At 32.6% G+C, this 15,833-nt stretch overlaps 1 protein-coding gene across 1 annotated transcript in view; it reads left to right on the forward strand.

Annotated features, from left to right (window-relative positions):
* The window catches only part of ARL13B (ADP-ribosylation factor-like 13B), a 62,511-nt gene that overhangs the window by 43,225 nt on the left and 3,453 nt on the right, over positions 1 to 15,833 (forward strand). The window contains exons 4-9 of the mRNA XM_008569156.1: positions 2,410 to 2,515; positions 3,351 to 3,553; positions 6,861 to 6,966; positions 9,964 to 10,189; positions 13,308 to 13,424; positions 14,403 to 14,471. Coding sequence (XP_008567378.1) covers positions 2,410 to 2,515; positions 3,351 to 3,553; positions 6,861 to 6,966; positions 9,964 to 10,189; positions 13,308 to 13,424; positions 14,403 to 14,471 — 827 coding nt within the window. The remainder of the gene's footprint in view (positions 1 to 2,409; positions 2,516 to 3,350; positions 3,554 to 6,860; positions 6,967 to 9,963; positions 10,190 to 13,307; positions 13,425 to 14,402; positions 14,472 to 15,833) is intronic.

Below are 15,833 nucleotides of genomic sequence, written 5' to 3' on the forward strand. Positions count from 1 at the left end.
GCTTTATATCTAGGTGGTGGTGTAACCGCAAAGAAAAGTATTATTTCAAGTAATTTTAAAATTCGGTATTTTGGCCATTTATCTCTAGTGGGATATACCTTAGAGATAAAAGTAACCACAACAAGATCTTAACCTGCATTTAGTCTTATTTTTAGTAATATTGATATTACCTTAAAGCTCTTGTATACTCAAAGTCTTCAAAAAGTTCGTGGAAACATTCATATTATCTTTCAGTTCTATTTTTCCATGAATTTTTTGAAATACCTTCGTATAGTAAGATAAAGCAAATAGTTAATATCAATGTCACTAGGACTGTGGTTTTCAGCATAAGTAAAAAGAGATACAAATGAGGTCTAAGAAGATAAGTAGAAACTTGTTAATATTTGATTTGAAATGAAAAATTCAATAGGAACTCATGATTTAGTTTGTTTCTCCCTCAAAATCTGCATTTTCTAGCTTTGTGCATTGAAAGGGTCTAGATACGGTGACAAATCAATACTAATGAAAATCTCTACAGTGGTCTTTAAAATACCATTTCACACTGAAAGCACCGGGGCTCCTTAGGGAAATGGATGATTCCAAGTCTGGGACATTGTTCGTAATACTAAGCAAAGAAGCTATCAAAGACTTTTGGTGTTGTACCAAAAGGACTCAAGCACCCACCTGAAGGGGACTCCCACTTACCAAAAAATGGGTAACTTTAAGCCTCAAAAAGAACAATAATTGCAATAAATTGAAAGATGTCAAATATGTGTTAAAAGTCCATGAGTTCGTAATGATGTCCTCCAGAGAAGACAAAACAAAGAAACAAAGCAACTTGATCACCTTTGGAGGTTGCTAGGGCACCAATTCATTACTATGAAAATTAGGAAATAAAGACAAAGGATCAAATATTTATCTTGATTTTTTTTCTATGAATTGTATTTGAGACACTAAGCAGTTGATGAAAGCTTTTTTTCTTTTTACTTTTTCTTTTTTTTTTTTAGCAAAAACCCTGCTAGTAAGTGCAGAAGGAATTCAGAACTAGAAAAGTCACTATTTCATAAACTCTTATAAAATAATGGAATTAAACAAAGGTTGTCAATGGATGCTAAAATCATTAGGTGAAAAGTTAATAAGGAACTTTATTTTGGATGGATCACCTGACTCCCAATTAACAATTTTAATATCACTAAAATATGATACTATATAAAAGTGATTTTGTATGTCTCCTAAGTACCTGAACCACCTATGAAATATGCTTGCCAAAGAATTTCAATCTGAAACTCATCCAGGCTCTACATCTAACTACCAGATCTAGAAAATACAGAGTATGTATGTTAAAAGAGCTTATGATGGAGATATCAGCCAAATCCCAAACATGGGGAATTCTAAAGAAAAATGACTTGTTTTTATTCTACAAATAAATGTCATGGGAGGAAAAGAGGTGATATTGGGAGTGGTAGAGGGCAGGTATATAGATTCAAAAAAGACTTAAGAGTGATAAATTGTAATGTGTATCTGTTTGGATCTGAATTTGAACATAACATTTGTAAAATGATATTTGGGAAATATTGAGTGAACTGAGTAATATTAAAGACCTAATGTTAATTCTGTTAGGTGTGATAGGGGTATTTTGGTTTTGGGAGAAGTGATGTGACTGGGGGAAAAAGTGGAATGTATGTAAATGAGCAAGAAAGACACCCATGATAGGTTATAGGGGTTCATTTGATTTATTATTCTGTCTATTTTTTAAAAATATCTTTGCCTAAACAATCTGTCATCCCTAACCAAGACACTGTGTTATTAAACTTTTTGACCTCTGCCATCTGGTAGGCAAATAATGGTATTTTGTAGTAATTCCCATTTTTCTTTAGAACTTACATTGGTTTTCATTTTGTTGTTCCCCAGTTTGTCCCTAATTGAGTATAATTTTTTGTTTTTTGCTGTGCCAGGTAAATTATAAGTGTCCTGAATTTTCAGTAAATTGCCCATTTACATGACCATATTCAAACACTAGAAATGTAGATAAGCTCAAATATTACAAGCTTAGAATTAATATTTGGACATTTAAAACATGATACAGTTTATATTTTAAGAAGATAAGGACATAACTTATGCCTGTAGGCTGTAGAAAGTAGTCCACTTTTTCTGTTTGTAGCTTTTTTGTTGGCCTTTTGATCTGTTGCTTATGTTTTCTTGACAGTTCTCTTTACCTGATTTCCCTTTTTATAGGGCAGTTTTAACAGACTTTATTTTAGCAATAATAAAGGAAAAGTGATGAAATTGACACTACAATGCTTTCTAAAACCAGTACGCTCTGTAATCAGTAGACTTAAAACTTTGGAATGGAAGAACATAGTCAAAATATTTTTAAGTTGCCATCAAGATTATGTATTTGCTATAAAATTACTCCATTTGTCTCTCTAGGTTGGCAAATAAACAAGATAAGGAAGGGGCTTTAAGAGAAGCTGAGGTGATTGAATGTCTGTCTCTGGAAAAATTGGTCAATGAGCACAAGTGCCTATGTCAGATAGTAAGTTTTTTTTTCCCCTGAAAAAATGAAAAAAAGTTTATTTCATTTTCTTTGAAATATGTTCAACTATAACCTAGTTTTCATAAAGGTGATAGCAATTAGGAAGCAGTCTTAAGAGATTTTTTTTTAACCCATGAAATCACATTCTCACTGTTCTGTTGATATTACTTAATACCACAATATTTATTTTCTGTTTGTTACTGACTTCCTTAAACTATCCTTCATGATTTTGAAGATTTTCACATTTGCTTTTTGTTTAAGATATTGCTGATAAGACCTGTAAGCTATACCAACACGTCATGCTATGAATTTTTTTAAAATGGGAAAGAAAAAGTATGAATACAAAATTTAAACATATGAGAGATTTATAATGAATTTTGAAAAAATCATATTAAGAGAGTTGTCACATAATCCTAAGGAAGATGGACAGGGGTTTAATAATTTTTTCCAGTTTCATAAAATGATCATTAGGCTGTCTTATGGATGTTTACTGCTGTTAAGTTCTCAGTATTTCTAATAAGTAGGGGTATTTTTCTTATGGCATTTCAATTTTGTCTTCCAATAAGCTTGTTTAAAATTATAACTGCCACTGTCAACTTCTTATGTCATAATGTCTCTTACGGCTCATAGATATTCTCTGTGAAATATTTCAACTCCTAGGTAATGTTAGTGATTATTGCAGAGTTGTGTTTTTTAAGTTAAATAAGAGGATACTTCATATTAATTTAAATGGCTTAATTTTGATTTGGCAGTAATTATACTTAATGGTTTATGAATAGATTTGTGTGGAGAACTTTAAGTTTTAATCTTTGAGTCAAATAAATTTTTATTTTAGGAACCTTGTTCAGCAGTCTTGGGATATGGGAAGAAAATGGACAAGTCTATTAAAAAAGGCCTTTATTGGCTGCTAAATATCATTGCAAGAGACTTTGATGCCTTAAATGAACGCATCCAAAAAGACACAACAGAACAACGCGCTCTTGAAGAACAAGAGAAAAGAGAGAGGGCTGAACGAGTGAGAAAATTACGAGAAGAAAGGCAAGTAGATTAATTTTATACCACAGTGCATTTGAAGTTTAAGAAACATGACAATTTTATAAATGATTTATTAGTTTTGTCTATTCAGTTTCCTCTTTCTCTATGAAGGAAGATAGTAAGTGAATTTTCTATTCCTATGAATCACACAAGTGTGGGTGGTAGATTTCTAATTTTTCTGGTGGTGTTATAATAGTTAAATTTATTTCTAATGTCATTATTTCCCAGAGTTTTAAAATTTTATCTTTTATTTCTTATGATTACATTTAGTGCAGTGGTTCTCACTGTGCAGGGCAATTTTGCCTCTCAGGGAACATTTGGCAATGTCTGGAGACAGTTGTCGTAGCTTGAGGGAGGGATGGGATGCAACTGGCATCTAGTTGGTAGAGGCCAGGGATGCTGCTCCACATGTGATGCACAGGACAGTCTCCCACAACAAGGAATTATCAGGCCCAATATGTCAATAGTATTGAGATTGAGAAACCCATTTCAACAAAGATAAAAGGTGAGCTGTGAGAGGGTTAATTAGCATTTTTAAAATGCTGTCTGAAAGGAAATATTTAAATTTACCAAATTCTGTATTTTTTAATTTTTTAATTTTTTTTGTGGCTGGCTGGTACCAGGATATGAACACTTGACCTTGGTGTTACCAGCACCACTCTCTCCCAAGTGAGCTAACAGGCCAGCCCCCAAACTCTGTATTTTTAAAGAAATGATTGCATAAATTCTACCATAGAATCATTTATAATAATGGTGCAAGAAAGGGCTAAGATTTGAGTAGAAGTTGAATTTAATACTTAATCCCAGATTTCTCTTTCTTTCTTTACTAGATTGTTACATGGTAGGGGAAAGGAGAAGAGGGGAAGAAATGAAAAGGATTTTTAAGTGAGCTCCTGTAAGATCCAAAGTTGCCTTTTACCTACCTAAGTAATATTGGCCTTTCATGTTGTTTAACATAGTTGCAGCCCAGTAGGCAAGGACCCACCACCCTTGGTGATACCTTTGTGAGGTGCTCCCTTACATTGTTGAGGAAATCCTTGGATAACTGGTATCTTTCATTTAATTCAGATATAGAACTTAAAAAAAAATATTTATAAAGATAACTCTTTACCCCCTCATGCTCAGTAATATGAGCATGTCTTTCATCTAGGTCTCTCTTGATATCAAAGAAAGAATAGGGTGAGTGGTTTTAGTAGCTGCCAATATGAGATTTTAGTACCTGCGAGAATCTTTGGTTTTCTATCCTAGCATTTATTTGTGTGATATAAAGCTCAGCATAACCAATCATTCATCTAAGTATTCTTTTTATATATTTATAAAAATAAAATATATGGCTACGCATTCCTGGCAACTCCTTTGCTTTTACTCCTATAAAAAAACAAAAACAAAAGCAACAGCAAAAAAATTGAGTTGTATTAAGAAAATCTAATGTTAGTCATTTTAAAAAAGTTTTCAGGCCGACCCCATGGCGCACTCGGGAGAGTGCGGCGCTGGGAGCGCAGCGATGCTCCCGCCGCGGGTTCAGATCCTATACAGGAATGGCCAGTGCGCTCACTGGCTGAGCGCGGTGTGGGCGACGCCATGCCAAGGGTTGCAATCCCCTTACCGGTCACAAAAAAAAAAAAAGTTTTCACCTTTTCTGTAATGATATTCTAGATTACGTTATGGGAGGTTTTTCCAATGCTCATTCCCCTTTCCTCCTTTCTTCTTAGCCATACCAGTTGTGGTCTGAGACCTACATTGTTGAGCTGAGACTCCATTATTAAAAGTAAATTGGCAGTTAGAGAGGAGTGATTAAAACCAACCTTTTTCCTTCACTAAATCCAATCTGATTGATTCAGATAATCATTTGTAGTGTTTTTGAAAAACAGTAAAACATGCAGTGTGAAAATAGTATTTTAATACTATATGCTTGAAATTGCTTACTAATAAGTGAGTAACAGTCATAATAATAAATATTTCCATTTACAGAGTGTTCTCACATATATTATTTTATCTGATCTTAAAACAGCCCTATGAAAATGAAGAAAAAAAAATTTTTTTTAAAAACCAAACAGCCCTATGAGGTGGGTATTTTTATTCACATTGTGGGAAAGTTGAAGCTCAAAGATTCAGGTCCAGTGTCACAGAGATAGTAAATTGCAGATCTCCGAATCTTGGCTTCCTAGAATCAGAATGAAAGGATATATATTTCCATCATAGAACACAGTTAATAAATGTCATAGTAATGAACATTGACATTGCTGTACTGTACTTATAGTCTAGTTGAAGACTCATTCTTCTCATTTTTCTGTCTGGCTACTTGTTTTAGTAACTTACTACTCCATGTACGGTCAACATTAACTACAAATCACAGAGATAGTAAATGTTTCAGTGGTAACTAATATGAAAATATTTAATCTGAATGACGTATGCTAACTTACTTTTATAGCCTCATACTATGTTATACGAAGCAGTTGTTATCTAGTTGTTTAAATATGATATACAATTTGATAAGATATATTTTTTTCTATTACTACTTTGACATATACTTCTATAGAATTAATCTATATTAAAAAAGCAGATGTCCTGCATTTTTTTAATAATAAACAAGTAACATGTTTGTACATAAACAAAAACATAGATTGAGTTAAAGGAATGTTTTCCTAACTGTATTTTATTTTATTTATTTATTTATTTATTTTATTGTCTTTTTTTAAAATTTCGTGACTGGTAACGGGATCGCATCCCTCAGCAACGGGATCGCAACCCTTGGTGTCGCGCCTGCACCGCGCTCAACCAGTGAGCGGACCGGTCTCTATATGGGATCTGAACCCTCGGCGGGAGCGCCGCTGTGCTCCCAAGCGCCGCCCTCTACCTAGTGCGCCACCGGGCCGGCCCCTTAGCTGTATTTTATAATCAAAGACATAACCCTTAAGAAGAGCATTAAAAAGTGTACTTATTTATCTGTTAACACCAGTGAAGACAACAGCATTGATTTTGCAGTGCAGTTAATAAATTGATAAATACTCACCTTTGGCACATGGAAAAATTATTAGTTTGCACCGCTGACATTAAGCAGTCAGTCATAGGAAATGTCATTTTTATCAGTATTTCATTCTTTGAAAATCAAATGATTAATCTTTTCATGGGAGTAGAGGCCTATTACCTGTGTAAGGACTTCTAAAATTCTCTCAATAATTAAAAGTCATGTGCAGATTTAAATTTACTAAATTTAATATCCTTAAACCTATTGCAAATTTTCTTGTGCATAGCTTAACATTTTCTCAAAAGAAATTCCAATTTTTTTTTTTTTTTCCTCAAACAAAAGAGAACAAGAACAGGATGAACGTGATGGAAGCAGTGGTTTGGCTGAGTTGGACCCAGAACCAATTCCTGCTAATCCTTTCCAGCCGATAGCATCTGTAATCATTGAGGTATGAATGGTGGCAAATGTAATTTTTTATCTTAAGTTTTAAAGTTGGAAGTTGGGAAAGGAGGCTGGGAGATAGAAAGAAGTGTTTTTCCAAAGAGATTATTTCTAAAAGAAATTAAAGGTTAGGAATTAATTAAAGGTTTAATGCTTTTTCTTCTTCAAATTTACCTTTTAATGTAGTGTTAAAAGGAAAGTCTGACTTCATAATTAAATGAGAATGAAAAGAAAGGCTGAATGTGGTGATTTTTATGGCTACTGTTTTGATAAATCTCTTTTTTGTCATTTATTGCATATGGTAGTAATATATGTCCTCTTATTTACATTGTCTGTGTCCCTGTATTGCTGTTACTGTCCCTTTACAATAATATTTAGATGCTTATAAGCATTAGAGTATACATAGTTTTCTATTTTCCCAGGATACTTAAGAATGTTCAGAACTTCGGTAAATTGTCCTATATTGAAAACCATTTATTTTAATTGTCAGAAATTTTACCAACATTAGATTGTAGATTTAAATTATGAGGAAGTTAAGGGGTTTTGTGTGTGTGTGTGTGTGTGTGTGTGTGTGTCTGTGTCTGTGTCTGTGTCTGTCTTCATTTTCTAGTGTCCAGAGTTTGCATTGGCTCTGCTTTAATTGCCTTGCAGCCATGCCTCCAGTGCTTCCTCCTCCATTGCTCGGAGCTTGCTGTGGAGGCTGGCTTTCTGGTCCCGTCTGTGCATTCGCCATTCCTCTTCCCCTGTCACTGCCTCCTTCCACACAGGTGCTTATCTGGAAAGGTGGATGATTTTTTTCTTCCTTGGGGCTGCTGCTGAGGAGGGAGGCAGCTCCACAGGTAAGAAGATGATTGGATAGTTTTGATTTTGCTTTATTTTCCAAAATAACTGGTAATATGAGATTTTTGGTCTTAAGTTGCTGTGCTAGTAGGGAGTTAATTGTATTAAGTCTTTTACTAACCCCATTGCGTTACCTGAAATATGTGCTTTCCTAAATACAGTAAGCCATCTTAATAACGTGAACTATTGTTTTGTCTCCATACTATCAAATATTATATCTGTCAAGTTTCATTTTATTTTCTTTTAAAAATACTGGTAGAGAAGAAGGAAATCAAGTTTTACTTTTCACTTTGAAGCATAATTTACCCTACATATGTAATAAAGCTTACCCTATAAATAATGACCAATTATTTTATAGTACCATGTGTATAAATTACTCAGAAGGTACTAATACTTCTTCCGGCATTGTAGTTTTTACATTATAAAGGAGTGAACTACACTTGTATACAGTATAGTATACCATATATTGAAAGTTTCTAAATTAAATAGTGGATAGGGAAAGTACAGTTATTATGCTTTTAAACTACAACAATTTTAGAAAGATGGTCAGTAAAAAAATGAAAACACATTACATATAGTCTCCTTTTTACCACACTAATTTTCTTTTTTTATTTCCTTAAAACTTCTTTAATATGTGTGCATTGTACAGAAGCACCTAACGTTCTTTCGATTTTATCACAGATAATAAAAATGGTGAGGTATTGTGAGATATTGGTTCCAGGACTGACAGATCAATAGAACAAACAGTAATAAACCTAATTATATACGAGCGTTTAATGTTTCAAACCTGAGAGAACAGAATATTAGAACAACTGGACAACCATTTGGAAAAAAAACAAAGTGATCGAACTCTGTATATCAAATTAAATTCCAGAAATATCAAAGACAGTAATCTATTTAAAAAATGAAACCTTAAAAATAAGAGTAGATAATATAGTTAAATATTTATATATGCTTGGAGGACGAAAAACTTTCAAAGCCACAAATCAAAAAGTGAAAAACAAATAGATCTTATTGTATTCAACTTTAAAAGAGCTGTTCTACAAAGTTAAAAGGCAGAAATGAAAACAAACAAAACAAACCCTAGGGACAAATGGAACACAGAGGACACAGGGTTCTATGTGGCTGTGTGGCTAGTCTTAGTGACACATAGGACAAAAAAAGAACCCTTGCTAATTATTATGAAAAAATAGGTATCTAATAGGAAAGCATGTATTGGGTTACCACAGGCAGTTCCCTAAAGAAAAAATAAAAATGGCAATAAGGGTATTTAATAGTTCATTTTCACTAGTAGTAAAAAAAAAATTAATTAAATCAAACTCAAATCCACTTAAAATAGCACTAAGGTAAAACTAGTTCTTTATTAGTTTGGCAGGGATATAAAGAATTGATAATGATATGCAGCGTTGATGAAGATGCAGAGAAATACCATTCTCCCAACCCTTTGCCGGGGTTGTAAATTGATTCAATTTTTCTGTAGGGAAGTTTGTGAATTATGCCATAGTATAAAGTGTGACTACTACTGATCCAACAGTTCTGTTAGGAATTTAATCTAAAAAACTAATAGGATGATTGTATTTGTTATAAGTGAAAAACTGGAAACAACTTCTTTGTCCATTGATAGTATTTGGTAAAATAAGTCATGATACCACCATTCAAAATGATAATGTAATTGATGAAAATAATAATAGCTAACACTTATATAACATTTACTATATGTAAGGCACTATTCTAAATACCTCATGTATTAATTGATATGTAAAGAAATATATATTTTTAAATAAAAACTTTTTTCTTAAAATAACAAGAACAGAAATATGTATGGAAAGAGAGACAATTGCACATTTATGTATGTTTCTGGGTGGTGTATGTCTGTGTGTGTAGGGGTAGGTAGATTAAAGTACCTGTTAGTGATTATACACTGAATTGTGGTCATCTATAGATTGTGGAATTACCAGTAACATTTGTTTTCTTTCTTTATACTTTGTTTATTGAATGTTTGTCAGTTAGCATGTTTTAATGATATATTCAACAAATAATTTTTTAATAGAAATCTCACAGTGCCTTGAAGTTAAAGAATACTCTTACATTATTTGATCTCTCCCTTAAAACTATCTTAGGTATAACCATTATAATAAACAAAATATGTTTTATTTTTTGTTAGAATGAAAAAAGATTTGAAAAAGAGAAAAAGAAGGAAAATATGGAAAAGGATGGTGATGGCTGTCCCCTTAAACATAAAATGGAGCATGACCAAATGGTGACACAGGGTCAGATTAGTGACAGTAGTCAAAGAAACAATGAATTTGAAGTAGTAGAAAATTATAAGGAGGCATTAACACAGCAGTTGGAGAATGAAGATGAGACAGACCAGCAATCGTTGGAATCAGGTGATAAATTGGGTTATTTCAAATAAATTTCACATATATAAATAAAACTTCATTTCATTTATCATGTTTATTTTCACACACAAAAAAATGTACTATTATATTTTTTGTCTCCAGATGCAGTGTTTATCATGATTTTCTTTCTCAAGGTCCTTAGTTATACTCCTCAGCCAATTTGCTCTAACCTGTTTCTTTCCAAGATGGCTTAAAATGTGGTCTTTTGTAATTTATAAGTATTTCAGCAGAAAATTCAATTTCCGGGCCAGCCCTGTGGGTCACTCGGGAGAGTGCGGCGCTGGTAGCGCTGAGGCCTCGGGTTCGGATCCTCTATAGGGATGGCCAGTGTGCTCACTGGTTGAGCGTGGTGCTGACAACACCATACCATGGGTTGCGATCCCCTTACTGGTCAAAAAAAAAAGAAAATTCAATTTCCAATTTTGTTTTCAGAAATTTGAAATACAGCATAACCCCAGGAATCCCTCAAAAATATTTAACGTCTTTAAGGCTCTTTTTGTGTTTGTTTTTTAAGCTTCACAATGGTACAATCAACATCATTTCCTTTATTGACAGGCTATTTCCATAGGATAAAACATAATCAGAAGAACACTTTTATTTATTTATTTATTTATTTATTTTTTCCTTTTTTTGTCTTTTTTCGTGACCGGCACCAGATTGCAACCCTCAGTGTCGCGCCCGTACCGGACCGGGACCGGCAACGGGATCGCAACCCTCGGTGTTGCGCCCGCACCTCACTCAGCCAGTGAGCGGCCGGTCTGTATGTGGGATCCGAACCCTCAGCGGGAGCGCCACCGCGCTCCCAAGCGGTGCACTGTAGCAGTGCGCCACCGGGCCGGCCCAGAAGAACATTTTTAAAAAGCCTTGTCAAATAGGTATTTTTTCTTATTTTAATGTAACACAAAATCTTCAACTGATAATTGCTTTTTTTGAAAAAAAGCCGGTTATGCGATTTAACAGAAATTCATGTCTTTTGGTATAGAAAGAGTCTGTGTTTGAAATCAGACATCCTGAGATAGAATCCTGACTCTCCCATCTACTAGGTATATGTTGTTACATAACCTTTTTCAGTCTTAGTTTCTTTATCTCTAAAATGGAGATAAGCATCATCTTTATTTACAGGGCCTTTGGGGTTGCTTATGTAATAACTCTAACAGTGTTCCTAGCACAGTGCCTGCCACAAGGGAGATGACCATAGTGGTTACTTCCTTGCCATTCCTAGTTAACTATGTGGCTCCATTGTATATAAGAACTTTTTGCAGTATAAACAGGGTTTGTGAAAATAAGATCTCAATCCCTGAGATGCACATTAACTAATGTGTATTTTGATGGATGAAAAATATTAGTTTTGAAAGTTATACCTTTTGTTAGTTGGGATGTACTCCATATAGCTCTTCTGACAGAAGGTAGACTTATTACAGTGGTTTCTCAGTTTTTTAAAAGGACTCTAACACTAGTACATTGTTAAAGAACAAAATGATTTGACAAATAATTTGAAAATATAGCATAGGGCTAGCTAACTGGTTAGCTCACTTGGGAGGGTAAGGTCAAGTGTTTGGATCCCAATCCCCATACCAGCCAGCCACCAAAATTAAAAAAAAAAAAAGAAAGAAAATATAGTATAGGGACATCTGACATCGTAAATCATTTATCTATAATAATAACTAACATTATATTTTACACTTTAAAAGATGCCTTCAGGTGCATTATATTTTACAACACAGCATTATATTATTTAACATAGCAATCTGTATTATTCCCAGTATATAAATGAGGAAACCCAGCACTTGAGAGGTTTAGTAACTTGTTTAAGATCATATGTCTTGTCTGTGGCTACGTTGAGACCTGAGTCCAGATCATCTGTTCCACATCTTATGTTCCTCCATGACCCTGAGAGGCTGCCCATCCTAAAGTGCCATATGGCTCTGGAGTTCTCTTTTCATTCTCCAGCTGTAAAGCTTATGGCTTTAATTGTAGAAAGAGAAAGATTTGTTTCTATTTGGAGTGAAATATTTCAAGTAACACTAATTTATTTAGAAAAAATAATTTCTAAGTATGTTTGTATTTCTTATTGCTTTGTAGGCTTCAAAGATATTGGCTATTTCTTGTTACAGAGAATTCCCATTTTAGAAAATGTGTCACATATTTATATATAGCAGTATGGAATTATATGTTTCTGTTTGGAGTGAAATATTTCAAGTGACACTAATTTCTGTAGAAAAAATAATTTATTTCTAAGTATGTTTGCATTTCTTATTGCTGTGTAGGCTTCAAAGATGTTGGCTATTTCTTGTTGCAGGGAATTCCAATTTTAGAAATTGTATTACATATATATGTATAAATTTAGCAGTTTGGAATTATCAGTTAAAATATTTCAGTAATTTTGATGTTCTAAATTTGGTTATTTAACTTCTATGCCTGGTTTACATTGTTCACATTGTTAAAATTTACTCATTAACATAGATATACTTAAAATTTTTATGAGTGCCTAAGTGGGAATATATAAATACTCTTTTTTAAAAAGAACACAAATTTAATTATGCTATGTCTACTAATGTGATTTTGGTTACATATGTTTATATTGAGCATACTTTGTTTAAGGGTTCTTTTAATGAGTAATGTGTTTAGATTTGATTGGGGTCTTTTTTTTCACATTTCAAAGAATTGCTTTTGGACTATATTTACCTAGAATCGGGATCCCACTGAGAAAAATCAATACCTCTTCTCTTTCCCCAGGCCATTCTGAGTTTAATGGAAAACTGCAGTTACATAGTTATATTTGTTTAATATAACATTTGGAAGAAATAAAAGTTGCTTTTGGAAATATAAACTATTTTTTGTATTCTGAAAAACCTCTCTTAGAACTTAATAGAGGCTTTTGGCTGATAGTATACTCATTAATCATTCATTCATTCAGTAGGCCATCACTTAAAAAATTTATTCTTAATAAATGCAAGTTCACATTTGGTTATTAGTAACAATTTCCAAAGTTGAATAGAAAATTTTTTTATGATAATAATATCAATATCCTTGTTACACTCTGTTTTCTATTATACAAGTTCACTTTTTCCCAAAGGTGTAAAGTTCCTTGTTTATATTCTCGTAGATAATGGTAAAAAGAAAACTAAGAAACTCAGAATGAAGAGGAGTCACCGGGTCGAACCAGTTAATACAGATGACTCTGCTCCTAAGAGTCCATCACCACCCCCACCTCCTCCTCCTGGTGAGTAAATTGATATAGATACTGAACTTAGAAATACTGCTTTAAACAGTGGAGAAAAAAGGAAAAAGAAATGTGTAGTTTTTATTCAGTATATTCATTATCTTGTGAATTTTTCAGAGAGAATCCTTCACTCTATCTACTTTGTTCAAACTGTGTCAACAAAAGTATCTAATGCTTTTTTTAATTTAAAAAAAATTATAAAAGTAAAAAAAAAAAAAGCATAAAACTATTAAGAAAACCTTACCCAGTACTTTCTAGAATGTGTTCATGTTCTGGATGAAATATCAGTACCTAGATTGCAAAAAGGAATTTAGGTTTAATGGGTAGATTGCTAATATCAGCTTTTAAAAAGTTGGACTTTTTATCCTGAAAGTTAACATTTGGAAACAAGATATATGAATTTTTCTAATATATTTCCAACATACATACCCACTTCGTAAGTTGTTATGAGGATCAAATGTAGTAATACATGTAAAGCACTAGGACATAACGACACAATAATTGTGAGCAACTTTTTAGTACTAAGCATAGTATCTTACCTACTGTACATGCTCAATAAATATCTGATTACTAAATATGTTTATAGTGTCCTCGTAGCCCTGCTACAAGGCTTTAGTTAGTAACATTTTCCTTTAAGAATTTTTTTAAAAAGACATTTCGAGTATTTCATCTAATAAGAAAATACTTAACCTCTGCTGTGGGTTAGATTGGTAGCCTAAGGTTATTTATGATGGTGGTGAAGGTGCTTATATTTTTAATTAAAGATGAGTAAAAACTTAAAGCAGATGTTAGCAGCCTATAATTACTTTTTTAGAATAGAAGCCATTTAAAATGGGTTTATGTCTGTTCAGTACTGTGTCATTCATATTTGAATTGACATTGAAAGTTTTGTACGCTTCCTGTCGAGGGAAAGATCCTTATAGCAGACCTAAAGAGACATCATTTAACAATGTTTTTAATTGTTTTTCTCTTTTTTAGTTGGCTGGGGAACCCCCAAAATCACTAGACTTCCAAAACTTGAGCCTCTTGGTGAAACACGTCATAATGGTAATACAAAAGGATCTGTTTCAAATATCATCTATACATATTACATCCACTTTTCTTTACCTCATAACTTCAACAAGCTTATATTTTACTTTTTGAACACTCTCAAATCCACAGCCATCCTTTTTCATTATACTGTTTAAAAGTTGTATTTAATTTTTATTCTTAAGTGCACTTTGCATCTGTATAAAAAGAATCATAGCTTGTGTTTATCCATGATGTATTTATGCAAATAGTTATGAAAAAGGGAAAGGTTGTAAAACAATCTAAATATTAGACATTACAATTATACTTACAGTGTTAAAAAAAAATCTGCAGCATCCTATATATGCTCAATATATTCAGTGGTAATGCCACATAATTTCTCTTTCTACTCCTAATAAGACATCCTGCTACTGAATATTAAGATAAAGTAAAGGTCAACACAATTTGTAAAATCTGAGATCAAATCAGCCAAATAAAGTTCTGCTAAATAGAAAGTAAGTTACCAAAGGCTTTATTGAATTAAGGAACAATTTCTTTGAAAAAAATTAACATGCAATATTCTAGCCAATTTTTGGCATTAGAACTCCAGGACATGAAAACTAAAGAAAGAACAATTGGGAGTACTAGAAAACTGCCTTACAAAACAGGCAGAAGTTCTGATTACAAATCATCAGTCTAGGTTTTTCAATAAAATATTTCTAGAATATAAAAGAACAATTATATACAATTTTAGCTCAATAAACTTGTTCATTAGGAACATTTAATTCCCTTCTTGATGGCTCATCTATAACTTAGTTTCCTAAAGAGTTCACTTAGTAGAAAAAAAGTCAGAAGTTTAATCTTTAGAAAAACATTACCATATAATTTGAAATTATGTCAAACTATATAAAATGTTTTTATTCAAAAACTACATAAATATAAATGTGCTATTTACTTTCTTTTTCAAAATTCTGTAGGTCAGTAGCGAAATATTTCTTTATAATCATTAGTGAAAATTATTTTTTTCCTTAAATTACTAAAGACAGAAAAGTTTGTCCTTAGACTCTATCAGAATTACTTAAATAGTATTTCCAGTGGAATCATATATATAGTCTGTTTGGTTTACTGACTTTACATCATGATGTTTTTATTGACTATAATAGGTTAGTCCCTATTTTATTAGGTGAGTATGACTCTGAGTGAACTTGAGTACATTAGAATACATTATCATTTTAAATATTCAGTGTATTAGAAAAAAACTAGGTATTGTTAGTATGTGTGTATTTGTATATATATATATACACACACACACATACATACATAGAGAAAAATATTAATTTCTCTTAATACACATATTTTTTCTCTTACTGATCTCATCATTCAGCAAGCAACTATTTTGTA

This window comes from Galeopterus variegatus, unplaced genomic scaffold, assembly GCF_000696425.1.
Source record: "Galeopterus variegatus unplaced genomic scaffold, G_variegatus-3.0.2 Scaffold470, whole genome shotgun sequence".
NCBI lineage: Eukaryota > Metazoa > Chordata > Mammalia > Dermoptera > Cynocephalidae > Galeopterus > Galeopterus variegatus.